The 16,107-nt window shown below is 38.0% G+C and overlaps 1 protein-coding gene across 23 annotated transcripts in view; it reads right to left on the bottom strand.

Annotated features, from left to right (window-relative positions):
- The window catches only part of CATSPERE (catsper channel auxiliary subunit epsilon), a 199,335-nt gene that overhangs the window by 69,790 nt on the left and 113,438 nt on the right, over positions 1–16,107 (bottom strand). For all 23 annotated transcript variants that reach the window (XM_049112405.1, XM_049112409.1, XM_049112408.1 and 20 more), the window contains one exon: positions 4,427–4,901. In XM_049112405.1, coding sequence (XP_048968362.1) covers positions 4,427–4,901 — 475 coding nt within the window. The remainder of the gene's footprint in view (positions 1–4,426; positions 4,902–16,107) is intronic.

The raw sequence follows: 16,107 nt of genomic DNA, 5'->3' as shown, positions 1-16,107 counted from the left end.
GTGGGGAGATTTCACTAATGTATCTCTCCTGGGGGGATGTATCCTGTAATGTATCCTGGGGGGAGATACATTAGTGAAAAACCCAGAAAGATCTCTTTTTTGTGTAGCTTACATTCCTGTAGGAAAGGCAGTCAACAGACATGAAAATAAGTGAATTGTATGGTATATTAGAAGATTAAGGCCATCATCATCAAAACAACATAGAGCTAGTGCAGATAGAGAGTGGAACAAAATAGCCTAGAAAATGAACCTGGTTAACTTGAGTTAACCCTCTCCCCCTGCCCTTCTCTTTCAGAAGTCCAGATCAATTCATAGCAACATTTTTTTTTTAGGATCTTATTTTTAAAGAATCTCTATATCCACTGTGGGTATAGAGGAACTCATGGCCCTGAGATCAAAAGTCGCATATGCTTCTGAGCCAGCCAGGCACTCCATGGAAACTTTTTAATAGTGGGTTATTTGAGTAATGGAAATGCTGCAGGCCGAAGGCTTTTTTTTTTTTTTTAAGATTAAAAAATTTTTTTAAAAAACTTATTCATGAGAGAAGAGCGAGAGGAGAGAGAGAGGCAGAGACACAGGCAGAGGGAGAAGCAGGCTCCATGCAGGGAGCCCGACATGGGACTCGATTCGGTGTCTCCAGGATCAGCCCTGGGCTGCAGGCGGCGCTAAACCGCTGCGCCACCGGGCCTGCCCTGGCCGAAGGCTTTTAACATTGTCTTTCATATGCTTATGAACTGTTTAGACTTTTTATTTCAGTGTTTCCAAATGGCCTTCAGTGCAACATTCAGCTTTTAAGGTCCCTCTAAAATCTATTCCCAGTTGATTATTCTAACCTTATCTCCTTATCACTATGGCCAGTGGCCTTTTAAAAACACAAATATGATTCTGCTTCTCTTTTGCTCAAAACTCTTTAGAACTCCCTATACAAGCCTTAGAAGGTTCAATTTCTTGACATGGCTTATGAGGACTTTTATAACCTGAACTTTATTTCTCCAGGAGAGATTTCTCCTTTTTCTCTGGAGAATTCTGTTTCACCAATGGATTCTTTTTCTTTCTTTCTTCTTTCTTTCTTTCTTTCTTTCTTTCTTTCTTTCTTTCTTTCTTTCTTTCTTTCTTTCTTTCTTTCTCTCTCTCCTTCTTTCTTTTTCTTTCTTTCAAAGATTTTATTTATTTATTCATGACAGACACAGAGAGAGAGAGAGAGAGATGCAGAGACACAGGCAGAGGGAGAAGCAGGCTCCATGCAGGGAGCCTGACGTCGGACTCGATCCCGGATCTCCAGGATCACACCCTGGGCTGAAGGCAGCACTAAACCTCTGGGCCACCGGGGCTGCCCCTGGATTGTCTTTCAAGGCCTGGATTGTACCCTGTTGTCTCTGAGTCATTGGGCACACCATCCCTACTGTTGTTTTCACTGCCTAACTAACCTCTACCCATTCAGCAGGCCTCAGCTTAGACAGCACTTTTTCAAGGAAGCCTTTTGTTCCCCTCTGTCCCCCAGGTTTGGGTAAGGTACTCCATCTGTGTGCCTCTGTGGCACCTGATATTAGCTCTGTCATAGCATTAGCCATGTTGCTTTATGTGTTTGTCTTTATCCTCTGCAATTTTGTAAACTCTTAAGGGGTAGAAATTCCTGGACACCTGAGTGGCTCAGCCAGTTAAGGGTCTAACTCTTGGTTTCGGTTCAGGTTGTGATTTTGGGGTTGTGAGATCAGCCCCATGTGGGGCTCCATGCTCAGTATAGAGTTTGCTTTAGAGTCTCCTGCCCTTTCCCCTGTGCTCATGCAAGCACATACACTCTCTCTCAAATAAATAAATAAATCTTAAAAAAAAGAAGAAGAAAGAGTGGGAATTATGTCCAATTTCCATGCTATCTCCACCTCCCAGCAGAGCATGTTCAATGAATAGTTACTCATTCATTTATTAAAAAAAGGGCCTATTATATGTTATTCTAGACACTGTGAGTAAAGCGGCAAATATAACAAAGTCACACAGAGCTTGTTTTTTGGTGGAAAACCCGGCTACTGAATAAGCACACATGTAGTTTGTTGGGTAATGAGAAGCATTGTGAACAAAATAAGGAAGTGTAAGGAACAGAGCATGGGAGCTAGAGCAGAGTCAGGGAAGAGCTCTCTGATCAGGTGGCAATTGGACTTAAACCTGAATTAAGAGCAAGAGTCTTGTAGACATCAAAGTGAAGAATGTTTCTGGCATATGTAACAGTAGATATCCAAGGAACAGCAGAGCCCAGTCTGCAGCTAGGTAAACAGTGAACAGAGGGTTGAGTGATGAGAGATGACATCAGAGTCTGGAGCCACACCACATACTGTTTTTCAGGCCATGGTAAGTGTTTTAGATTTTATCCTGAGTGATAAAGGGAGCCAGGTGAGGTTTTCAGCAGAGATACAGAGTGATTTTGCATGTTTTCAAAGGCTCACTCTAGCAGCTAGGTGGACTCTAAACTGGTGGGGCTGGGAGTTTAAGGGTGGAGGCAGAGCACGTAAAAGACTCTTGCATGTATGGGCTGGAGAGGACACTGGCTTGGACTGGAGTGGGAATGGTGGAAAGGGGTTAGGTTTTAGGTAGACTTTTTAGACAGAGCCAACAGGAACTGCCTATGGACTAGTTGTGGGATGTGGAAGGGAAGGATTCAAGGATGAGATCAAGGGTTTTGTAGCTGGAAAGACTGGAAAAGGTGATATTTACTTATTAGGAAAGGACTAGGCAAGGAGCAGACGAATGGTCATGGCCAGAGGGCAGAGTGCATGTAAACAGAGCTCAGATGTCTGAAAACCAAACCCTGAGGTGCTTCTCTAGGAATCAGGAAGATGAAGGATCAGGAAAATAGGCTGAGAAGGAACAGCTAGCAAAGTGGCAGGAAGGGCAAAAAAGAGACACCCTAGAAATAAGGTGGAAAAAAAAAGTATTTCAAGAGTCAGGCACGCTAAATGCCAGTTCATGGAAGATGGCTGAAAATAGGCCACTGTGTTAGCAAAGTGGAGGTCCTTAAAACCTTGACAAGAGCACTTCTTATGGAATATTTGATTAGAGTGGCTTCAAGAGAAAGGGAGGAAAGAGGAAAAAGTGAAACTAGGCAATATTTTTTAGAGTTTTATTGTAAAGGGGAGCATAAAAATCAACTGGTTGGGAATTGCTGGGTGATAGGTGTCAAGAAAGACATTATGCAGGGTGCCTGGGTAGCTCAGTTGGTTAAGTGTCCAACTCTTGATTTCAGCTCAGGTCTTGATCTCAGGGTCCTGGAATCGAGTCCTGAGTCAGGCTCTGGGCTCAGTGTGGAGTCTGTTTGTCCCTTTCTCTCTGTTCCTCCCCCTGCTCATGCTCTTTCTTTGTAATTAGTAACAAATAGATAAACAAAATCTTAAAAAGACATTATGAATTACAGTGACATTTCCTTTAAATTCCATGATTAGGACTATCTCCTAACCAGACTTTTTGAGGATCAAACTTCCTATTTCTTTGCATTGCCTATAATGTTTAGTATACTACCTTGGAAATAACAAGATCAAGAATAACTACTGTTAGCCGAAGGGTTACCATGCGCCCAGTTTAATCTAAGCATTTTACATACAATCCTTTATCCAATCGACACAGCCACCTTAATTCTAGATTAAGACTTGGAAAGATTCAATGACTTCCTCATGGATGTGAATATGGGTCCACTCAACTTGACAATACCTGCTATAGGTTGAATTGTGTCCCCTTAGAAAAGATGTTGGTGTTCTAATTCCTAGTACTACTTCAGAATGTGAACTTATTTGGAAATAGAATCATTACAGAGATAATTAGTTAAGATGTGGTCCCACTGGAGTAGGGTAGGCCCTCTGTCCTTGCAACAAGATGGCATGTGAGGACACAAAGAGAATGTTACATCGTGATGAAGGCAGAAGTTGGAATGAGGCAGTTGTAAGCCAAGGAATGGCAAGGTTTGCCAGCAAGCCACCAGAGGCTAGGAAGAAGCAATGAAAGACACCCCCTTTGGGTTTCAGAGGGAGTATGGCATTGCTGACACCTTGAATGTGTAGTCTAATCTCCAAAACTGAGACAATAGATTTCTGTTGTTTGAAGCCACCTAGTTTGTGGTAGCCCTAGGAAGCCCTAGGAAATGAAGACAACATCCTATCACCTTCTTCGCTGAAAATGTATATGTAGGTTGCTTAGTTGGTATCTGCTGATAAACCAAAATGAATCTATGGGAAAAAACTAAAACTTGAGTTTGCCATTTCACTATGTGAGATCATAGTTAACCTTAGTAAAACTTAAAAGATATCCATTTTTAGGTGGTAAACAGTGCATCTTTACCTACCAAAAGCATCATATATTAGTGCATTTATAAATGTTACATCTTCATAAGGAAGATGTCTACTATAAACTCAAGAATAATTTTTGCAGAATGAGAATGGCTCACCCATGAAAATGTCATGAACAATGCTGTTATTTGACAATCTTGATAGATTTCCAAATTCTGTAGGTGTTTGTATAACTCCAGTCTCAGTGAAGTTGTGATAACAATAGTAGATCCTATGTTTATCCCGCAGTATTAATTCTGGCATTGCTGCATATATGAAATGCGGAGTTAAAAAACTGTCAATAGAGACATCTAAGGCAAAGTCTTGGTACACCCACTGTTCTGTATCTTCATTGTATATTACCACATAAATCGTTTTGTTGACTCTACATGTAGTGCAGTAATTTAATAATAAGGCGAGTTCCAATGGGTGTCCTGGATACTCAACATTGTGTATAGTCAGTGTAGCAGCTGGTGATATATTTAGAAGGTTTTTAAGTTTTTTGGTAGTTATTATTTTAACAAACTTAAGGAAAGTGTATCCGAGATAAACTTCATTTTCTGTCCAGATTGCCATACTACTTCTTCTTTTGGCCTGTAACAAAATTGAACATAATTAGAAAATCTTTGGTTTTAGGGATAGTTCTAACAATTCCAGTCTTCTCATTTGCTATATTTAAAATGTAGTAATTACTAAGGTCTAACTTTTAGTGTATTTCTGAATAATACTCCAGGCATTGAAATATACTACGTAGAGATATATATTCATAAATATAAATTATTTCAATAATTTTATTCTTTGATAAATTGTTTCCATCTGTAGAAATAATTCCCTTTTATTTATTTATTTTTAAATTTTTTATTTATTTATGATAGGCACACAGTGAGAGAGAGAGAGAGAGAGGCAGAGACCTAGGCAGAGGGAGAAGCAGGCTCCATGCACCGGAAGCCTGACGTGGGACTCGATCCCGGGTCTCCAGGATCGTGCCCTGGGCCAAAGGCAGGCGCCAAACCGCTGCACCACCCAGGGATCCCAATAATTCCCTTTTAAAGCCTCAGTGAATATCGGCCTTTTCTTTTCTCTCTTTTCTTTTCTTTTCTTCTCTATTTATCTACTCTGGTCAGGAGTGCGCCTTTGATGTTAACTATGGTCAAGATACACTACAAACACTGAGTTAATTTTGGAATTATAGTTTCCTTGGATATGAGATTAAGAGAAGACAGAACTGAAAACCTTAGATAACTCAATATCACCCTTTTATGAACATAGGCTGTTAGAGTGGAAGGCCACTGAAAGACTGCTATGTCTGAAATTCAGTGGGCCTCATTTCACTGAGAGAGCCAAGGTTCCCCCTGTCTCCTCTTCCCAACTGATTCTAATACTTAGAGATTTTTACTTATTATATAACTTCTATGTTCACAGCAATTAAAAGGAATCTCTTCGGCACATCTTGTCTCCTTAAGTTTATGTAATGTACAAATATTTAGTATTGGATATATTCAGGATGTAGACAGGTATCAAACCAGTAACCAGAGAAACAGACTATTTGCTAAAGAGTCATTTCAGCAAAAAGCCATTTTATCAAATGAAGATTCAATTTTTCTTTAAGATTTTTTTATTTATTCATGAGAGAGAGAGAGACAGAGACACAGGCAGAGGGAGAAGCAGGATCCATGCAGAAGCCTGAAGAGGGACTCCATCCCGGGACTCGATCCCAAGACTTGATCCTGGGACTCGATCCTGGGATTCCAGGATCATGCCCTGGGCCAAAGCAGGCGCTGAATGACTGAACTACCCAGGGACCCCCTGAAGATTCAATTTAAAGTTTAGAGCTTATGTTGCTTTAAATGAGTGTGAAACAATCCTCGAAGAGGAAATATATTAGAAACAAAATGATGAGCCCTTCATAGAAAAGATTCATAGTTATTCCCATTCTTGGCAGAGGGATGAGAACCCATCATATATAGGACAGATGGGAATTCCAAGGAATGAATTTTTACCCACCCACAAACTTTCCCATAGATCTTCACTTAGTGCTTGGGTATAGTAAGCCAAAGATTTTTGGGACAAGGTGGGGAGCTAATAGAACCTCCTGAAACATTTGGGGCCTCTGCCAAATATAAAGCAGTAATCCTCTGAAGACAGGGAGGGGGGGCAGGCAGCAAGGCAGCAAAGTTGAGAGAAATCCAAATGCATTCTTGATTCTCAGCTACCATAGGCTGGGAGTGGGTAAGAGCTGAGAGAAACTCTCCCTCTGACACATGGTTGGCCTTTACAGAGTGTAAAGAGTCTCCCTGCCATGACTTGGGGCAGGGAAGCAGGAGAGAGAGATAGAGAGATCTCCCAATGCAGAAAAATCCAGAGCAAGATGAGAGAGGAAAGAGAATCCCTTAGTAATCAAAAAGCTGGTGGTGAGGCTGTAGAGCAAAGACAACTCTCCTTGGGTTTGGAAAGGTGGTGGCCAGTTGTAAAGTATGAAGAGATCTCTGGGATCTTGTCAGTGCTAAGAGCCCAAGCACGGCTAAAGAAAAAACAACTCATAAAAATGCTGAAGGACTTAATAGAAAAGATGGGCAACATGAGGGCAGACATGGGAAATTTCAGCTGAGATAAATGATAAAAAAGAACAAAGTGAAAATGCAACATATGAAAAAGTATGATATCAGGAATAAAAAATTATTCAATGGATTCAAGAGTAAAGTAGGAAAAGCCTAGGAGTAGAGAACTTAAAGACAGGTTAATATATAAACTAAAATACAAAGAAAGAGGTAGGGTAAAAAAAAAATGAACAGATTGTCTGAGATCTGTGGGACAATATTAAATGGCACCACGTATGTGTCTTTAAACTCTTAGAAGGAGAAGAAAAACAGAATGGTGCAGAAGAAATATTTGAAGAGATAATGTCCAAGAACACCCCTAAATTAATGAATGACATAATCCCAGAACCCAAGAAGCTCAGCTGAACTACAAACAGGATACATACAAATGAAATCATACCTAATCACATAATAAAAGTGCTGAAAACCAAAGATAAAGAGCAAATTCTGAAGGTGGCTACAGATAAAAAGACATATTGTATATATGAGAACAATGGCATGAATAGTGGCTGACTTCTTACCAAAAATGATGAGGCTATGGCCTCTTAGATAATGGAATGATGTTTTTATAAATTGCTTTACAAACAACAAAAAACATCTGTCAACCTATCATTCTGTATTCAGTGAAAAATGTCCTTCAAAAATGAAGGTAAAAATAAAGACACTTTTATGCAGACGAATGCTGAGAAAACTTGTTATACAAGAAAATTCAAAGACCCTGTTCAGGCTGAAGGGAAAGGAGTTCAGGAAGAACTCTGGATATGCAAACAGAAATAAAGCATACCCAGGAGGATACATATATACACACAATGTATATACATATATGTGTGTGTATATGTATATATATGACTTATTTTGTATATGTATATATGACTTCTTTTGGTATCAGTTGATATTTACATGCCTATATATCTTTATGACAATTGATATTTTTTTAAAAAGATTTATTTATTTATTTGAGAGAGAGAGAGAGAGAATGAGTGAGAGTGACAGAGGAAGAGGGAGAGAGAATCTCAAGCAGATTCCTCACTAAGCAGGGAGCCTGACACAGGTCTCAATCTCATGATACTGAGATTACAACCTGAGCTGAAACCAAGGGTTGGACACTTAACTGACTGCACCACCCAGGTGCCCCATATAAGAACTGACCTTTTAAAGCAAAAATATTAACACATTTTGATATTTATAGCCTATTTAGAAGTAAAATATGAGAGAAGAGTACAAAGGGTGGGTGGATATAAATGAAATCACACAGATAAAAGTTTCTTAACACTGTTGAGATATATGTATTATTTGAAATTAGACTCTGATAAATTAATGATTATGGTATAGCCAAGTGCAACCAATAAAAAATAGTTTGGAATAAAAAAGAATCATCACAGTAAAAAACACAGAGATACTGAAAAATATATGATTATTTCAGAAGACAAGAAAAGAGAAACAAAAGAACAAGTGAGGTTAATAGAAAACAATTGCCAAGATGGTAGACCTAACTCCATCCATAGCAATAGTTATGTTGAATCTAAATGGACAGAAAGCTTTAATTTTAAGGCACATGTTGTCATCCTGGAGAAGAAGCAAGACTCTGCAGTTTATAAGAAACATAAAGTCACATACATATTGATAGTAAAAGGATCAAAAACAACCATGCACCATAAGGCATGAAACAAGACAGCCTAGTGCATACCCTCTAAAAAAGTTCAGATAGGAAAAGATTGAACATTGGGTGACGGGCACTTAGGAAGGCACTTGATGGGATGAGCACTGGGTGTTATATTACATGTTGGCAAATCAACTTCAATAAAAAATTAAAAAGATTGAACACACCAAAAATTGGTGAGATATGGAACTAAATGAAAAAAGCTGCTTTAAATATTTTATGTCTAGCTTTATAATAAATTCTGATACATGATAGAAGAAATACTTTGCTACTCCATCTGCTTCCAACCCTCATCTCTTTACTCTTTCATGTATTTTAGAATCAGCATATTGAACTCCACAAAGTAACATTGTGATTTTGATTGGAATTGCAACAAGTCTATAGATAAATCTGGGAAGAATTTAAAAGCTTATAATATTCTGTATTATAATCCATGAACATGATATAGCTATTTATTTATTCAGATCTTCATTAATATATTTTTTAAAGATTTTATTTATTTATTCATGAGAGACACAGAGAGAAAGAGAGGCAGAGACACAGGCAGAGGGAGAAGCAAGCTCCCTGCAGGGAGCCTGATGTGGGACTCGGTCCCAGGTCTCCAGGATCAGGCCCAGGGCTGAAGGCAAACGCTAAACCGCTGAGCCACCCGGGCTGCCCTTCACTAATATTTTTGATAATTATTTTTTATCTCAAACAAGATCTCAGGCGTTTTTAGTGGCATTTATTTTTAGGTATCTGTAATTTTTTTGTTTTATCTTGAATTTCCATATGACTTTTAGAATCAGCTTCTCAATTTCTTTTGTATAATGGCTGCCCATTGGGATTTTAACTGATGTGTGCTGAATTTCTCAAGCATAGACATCTCACCATTAACAGATCTCTCCATTTAAGTCTTTTATTTCACTCAGTAATGTTTTGTGGCCTCTGTATGTGTGTGTGTGTGTGTGTGCACGTGTGAAGTATATGTGTGATGTCTGTGGTATGTGTGTGTGATATGATTTCTTTTAAGTTTTAATTTAAATTCCAGTTAGCTTCAGGTGTATGATATCTTCCATGCATCACCTGGTGCTCATCATGACAAGTGCACTTCTCAGTCGTCATCATTTATTTCCCCCACTCCCCCTCCCAACTCCCCTCTGGTGACCATCAATGTATTCCCTGTAGTTAGGAGTCTGCTCCTTGGTTTACCTGTCTTTTCTTCCCCACTTTACTCTCCCAGTACCTGGTACTTTTGATTGGATAAGAGAAATTGTGACTATTACCTTGTTGAGTGCTGAATATTCTTAATAAATACTCGAGTTTTTTTCTGAGATTTAATTAAGTTACTGGGAAACAGTTGGGTCCCTTTGGGTCTTGTTTTTAAGATTTGTTCAATAGGACCAGAGAAGCATTTGGTTTGATGAAATTTATTCCTCAGTACTGAGGCCAGACCTTTAGAGCACTCTACCCGACCTCCCATGAATCACTATGAGCATTTTCAATTTGGCTGGTTAGAAGAGGTACCATTCCTATCCCTGTGTAAGTTATAAATTCTATTGCCTAGTCCCTTCAGCTATCTCCCAGATTGGACAGTTTCCCCCAGATTGGACAGTTTCCTCACATACATACACTTATTAGTACTCTGCTGAATACACATGGGGAACCCTTTGCACATATCCAGAATTGTATGTGCAGTTCTTTCATCTCTGATATTCTGCTTTGCAAACTCTGGCCACCTTGTTCTCGCCTCTCAGTTCCACTTCCCGAACTCAGGGAATCTGCTAGACTCTGCCTGAGTTTCCTGTGTCCTCGTTCCATGATCTGGGAACTTTCTTAGGACTTTAATCTGGGACAATTGCAGGGCTCATCTTGATATACAATGTCTTGAGAGGCACTGTTTCATACATTCTGTTCAGTCTTTTTGTTTTTATATATTATTCAGGAAGGTAAATATATAGTCCCTGCTTTTTAACTTCATCTTGACCAGAAGTGGAAGTTTCTAATATAATCATTTAATGCTATAAATTTCCCTCTAAGAACTGCTTTAGCAGCATCCCATAAAATTGGATACCTTATATTCTTATTTATATTCAGTTAAAAGACTTTCTAATTTCCCTTGAAATATCTTTTTTTTTTTTTTTTAAGATTTTATTTATTTATTCATGATAGTCACAAAGAGAGAGGCAGAGACACAGGCAGAGGGAGAAGCAGGCTCCATGCTGGGAGCCCGATGTGGGATTCGATCCCGGGTCTCCAGGATCGCGCCCCGGGCCAAAGGCAGGCGCCAAACCACTGCACCACCCAGGGATCCCTCCCTTGAAATATCTTATTTAACACAAATTATTTAGAGGTGTATTGTTTAATTTCCAAGGATTGGGGTATTTCCAGATAGAGTTCTGTTTTTGACTTCTAGTTTAATTCCATTGTGTTTAGAGAACATTCTTTCAAATTTGCTGAGGTTTACTCAATGACTCTGTATATGGTCTATCTTGATAAATGTTCCATGAACACTTGCCAAGAAATGTATTCTGCTGCTGTTGGGTAGACTGTTCTATGCATTTTAATTAGATTCAGTGAGCTGCTCAGTTCTTCTATACCCCTGCCTATTTTCTGCTATTCTATTTTCAACTGTAATTACAGACTTGTTCATTTCAACTTCAATTCCATCAGTTTTGATATAGTTTTAAAATGTTGTATTTTGATTTTCAGTTAAATATTATTTCTAATTCCCTTAAAACTGTCTTTGTTCAGAGTTATTTAGATGTGTATTTGTGAATTTTCAAATACCTGAGGGCTTTGTACATATCTTTTTTTTTTTTTTTATTTATGATAGTCACAGAGAGAGAGAGAGAGAGAGGCAGAGACACAGGCAGAGGGAGAAGCAGGCTCCATGCACCGGGAGCCCGACATGGGACTCGATCCCGGGTCTCCAGGATTGCGCCCTGGGCCAAAGGCAGGCGCCAAACCGCTGCGCCACCCAGGGATCCCCATATCTTTTTTAAAAAAATTGATTTCTAGTTTAATTCTGTTAAGATCAGAGAACATACTTTGACTTCTATTCTTTTAAATATGTTAAAGTTTGTTTTAGGTTCCAAAATATCGTCTATCTTAGTTAATAGTCCATGTCTACTTGAAAAGTATGTACTTTCTGCAGTTGATAGGTAGAGTATGTTTTACAAATGTACTATTAGGTCAAGTTTGTTGATAGTATTACTTAGGAGTCAGTAAACTTTTTCTGGAAAGGGCCATACAGCAAATACTTTAGGTTTGGGGCCATATAACCTCTGTTGGAAATTTTCATCAGTGCTGTTGTAGTGCAAAAGTAGGCAGATATTATACATAAACAAATGAGAATGACTGTGTTTCAATACCATTTACAAAACCATTTACAAAAAAGGTGGCAAAGTGGATTTGACTGATGAGCAATAATTTTCTGATCCCTGCTGTAGTTTCTTTGTACATCCTTGTGATTTTGTCTTTACTTGTATGTTTTATCTATTCCTGAAGAAGGAGTGTGGACATCTTCCAAAAAATTTGTAGACTTATCTATTTCTTTTTTCCATTCAATTAATTTTGGTTCTTGTGTTTTGAAGATTTGTTGTTAGGTATGTCACATTTAGGATTTTTATGTCTTCTTGATGCATTGATCCTTTTATCATTATATAATGCCCCTTTTTATCCTGATTGTTTTCCTAGTTTATTTGATACTAACAAGCCATTCTACCTTTCCTGTAGTTAGTGTTTTCTTGATATATCCTTTTCTAATATTTTACTTTTAATTCAACGGCATCATTTTAAGTGGATTTCTCATAGAATGCATACAGTTTGATCTTTTTTAAAAAATCCAATTTATCCATTCTTCAGTAGATGGATACTTGAGCTTGTTTCCATAATTTGGCTATTGTAGATAATTCTGCTATAAACATTGGGGTGCATATATCCCTTTGAGTTAGTGTTCTTGTATTCTTTGGGTAAACAGTAGTGCAATTGCTGGATTATTAGATTTTTAACTTTTTGAGAAACCTCCATACTGTTTTCCAGATTGGCTGTACCAGTTTGTATTCCCACCAACAGTACAAGAGGGTTCCCTTTTCTCCACATCCTTGCCAATACCTGTTGTATCTTGTGTTGTTGACTTTACCCATTCTGATGGGTGTGAGATGCCACCTAATTGTAGTTTTGATTTGTATTTACCTGGTGATGAGTGATGTTTAGCATCTTTTCCTGTGTCTGTTGGCCATCTGCATGTGTTCTTTGGAAAAATGTTTATTTATGTCTTCTGCCTATTTTAAAATTGGATTATGCATTTTTGGGGTGTTGAGTTTTATGATTGATGAATGGATAAAGAAGTTGTGAGACACACACACACACACACATTAGAAATGGAACATTACTCAGCCATAAAAAAGAATTAAACCTTGCCATTTTCAACAATGTAGATGGAGCTAGAGAGTATTAGGCTAAGTGAAATTAGTCAGTCAGAGGAAGACAAGAACCATATAATTTCATTCATGTGTGGAATTTAAGAAACAAAACAAGTGAGCAAAGGGAAAGAAAAGAGAGAGAGAGAGAGGCAAACCACGAAATGGATTCTTACCTATAGAGAACTGATGGTTACCAGAGGGGAAGTGGGTGAAGTAAGTGATGAAGATTAAGAAATGCACCTGTGATGAGCACCAGGTGTTATATGGAAGGGCTGAATCACTATACTGCACACCTGGAACTAATATCACACTATATGTTAACTACTTGGAACTTAAGTAGGCTCCACATCTGTCCACAGTCTGGGGCTGGAACTCAGGACTCTGAGATCAAGACCTGAGCCAAGATCAAGAGTTGGAAGCTCAACTCACTGAGTCACCCAGGTGCCCCCAACTAACTGGAACTTCAAAAACTTAAAAAAAATCCAATTTGACAATTGATGCCTTTTAATTAGTGCTCTGGCCATTTAAATTTAATGAAATTATTGATATTTTTCTATATATCTCTATTTTATTGTTTAAATTGTATCCTCTGTTTTTGTTCCACTGTTTCCCTTTCTGCTTTCTTTTGGATTATTTGAAAAAAAATTTTAGTATTCCATTTTAATTTATATATTGGGTAGTTTTTTATTCTATCAGTTAAATTTTGTTAGTGGTTGCTCTAGGGGTTGCAATTTATGCCCTTACTTTTCACCTACTTAGAATTAATACTTGACATTCTAAGTGCTATAAAGACACATCACTATTCCATAGGTTCCTTTATCCTTCCCCATTACGTTGTAATTGTCCTATATATCAAGATACATTAAAAGCTCCACCAGAAAATATGTTTTAAATTTTGATTTTGGGCAGCCCGGGTGGCTCCTGCCTTTGGCCCAGGGCGTGATCCTGGAGACCCAGGATCGGGTCCCATGTTGGGCTCCCTGCATGGAGCCTGCTTCTCCCTCTGCCTGTGTCTCTGCCTCTGTGTGTGTGTGTGTGTGTCTCTCATGAATAAATTTTTAACAAATCTTTAAAAAAATAAAATAAATTTTGCTTTTATACATTTTTTGTCATATCTATTTTAAGGAACTTAAGGGGATAAAAATAATCTACTATATTTACTCATATATCTACCATTTCTGTTGTTCTTTATTGATTTCTGATGTTTTAAATTTTCCATTTCATTTCTGCCTGAGCTTCATTAGGCATCTATTTCTTTTAGAACAGATCTGTTGGTAACAATTCTCTTAGTTTTCTTTTTTTTTTTCTTAGTTTTCTTTCATCTAAAAATGTATTTTTCTCCTTAATTCCTGAAAGATATTTTTGTCTAGAAATAGAACTCTAAGTTGATATTTCTTTTCTTTCAGCATTTAACATTGTTTCATTGCCCCCTGTCATCTATGGCTCCAAATGAGAAATCTGCCATCATTTGAATCATTGTTTTCCTATATATGATATGTCATTTTTCTATGGGTGCTTTCCAGTTTTTTTTTTCCTTTAGTTTTTAGTAGTTTGTGAATTTCTTTGCAGTTACCTTGTTTGGAGTTTGCTGAGTTTCATGACCCCATATATTTATATTTTTTGCCAAATACAGGAACCTTCTAACCATTAGTCATTCTAATCTTTTTTCTACATGATACTGTTTCTCCTCTCCTTCTTGAGACTTCAATGACATGAATGTTAGACCTTTTGGTATCAAACCACGGGTCTCTAAGACTTGGTTCAATTTTTTAAAAAAGATTTATTTATTTTAGAGAGAGAGAGCACACACAGGGGCAGAGGGAGAGGGAGAGAGTGTCTCAGGCAGATGCTCCGCGGAACAGGGAGCCTGACATGAGGCTCGATTTCATGACCCTGAGATTAGACTGTGCCAAAACCGAGAGTTTGAGACTTGATCAACTGCACTCCCAGGTAATCCAGACTTGGTTGAGTTTGACAATTTTTTCTACTGTTTAGATTGGAAAGTTTCTATTGATGTCACTTGAGTTTTGCTGTTTCCTCTATCATATCATTTCCATTTTGCTATTGAGCACGTCTAATAAGTTTTCATTGCAGTTATTCTATTCATATTCTAAAATATCTGGTTTTGATTCTCTAAAATAGTTTTAAGCATTCTTCTTCTCAAGGATAGTTTTACTGAATGTATATTGTTTCAGGTTGACAATAATTTTATTTCAGTTGAGTGTTTTACTCTTTTCTGGCTTCCACTGGTCCTAATTATTTTATTGCTTTGCTTATGATTTATCTTCTCTGAATGGATACTTTTAATATCTTATTAGTCTTTGATACCATGCAATTTGATTATTTTGTGCTAAGTGGGCCATATTTTTTATCATATCAATTGGCATTTCTTAGTACTTCTGGACTGAGGATTGGTATCTTTAAATCTGAAAAATTCTCAGTTCTTTCTCATCTCTCTAATTTTTCTTTTTTTCCCTATTAAGCAGATGCGGTTTTTTTACATTTTTAAAATTTAAATTCAATTTGCCAACATGTAATATAACACCCAGTGCTCATCCCATCAAGTGCCCTCCTCAGTGCCTGTCACCCAGTTACCCCATCCCCCCACCCACCTCCCCTTCTGCAACTCTTTTTTTGTTTCCCAGAGTTAAGAGTCTCTCATGATTTGTCTCCCTCTCTAATTTTTCCCACTCAGTTCCCACTCATTATCCTTTATAATCCCTTTCACTATTTCTTATATTCCATGTATGAGTGAAACCATATGATGATTGTCCTTCTCCAACTGATTTATTTCACTCAGCATAATATCCTCCAGTTCCATCCACATTGAAGCAAATGGTGGGTATTAGTCTCTTCCAATGGCTGAGTAATATTCCATTGTGTGTGTGTGTATATATACATATACATACATACCACAGCTTCTTTATCCATTCATCTTTCGATGGACACCGAGGCTCCTTCTACAGTTTGGCTACTGTGGACATTGCTGCTATGAACATTGGGGTGCGGGTATCCCAGCATTTCACTACATCTGTATCTTTGGGGTAAATACCCAGTAGTGCAATTGCTGGGTCATAGGGTAGCTCTATTTTTAACTTCTTGAGGAACTTCCACACTGTTTTCCAGAGTGGCTGCAC

This window comes from Canis lupus, chromosome 7 (assembly GCF_003254725.2).
Source record: "Canis lupus dingo isolate Sandy chromosome 7, ASM325472v2, whole genome shotgun sequence".
In the NCBI taxonomy this organism is placed as follows: domain Eukaryota; kingdom Metazoa; phylum Chordata; class Mammalia; order Carnivora; family Canidae; genus Canis; species Canis lupus.
The sequence above is the reverse complement of the archived record's forward strand: the minus strand, read 5'-3'. Positions and strand labels throughout refer to the sequence as shown.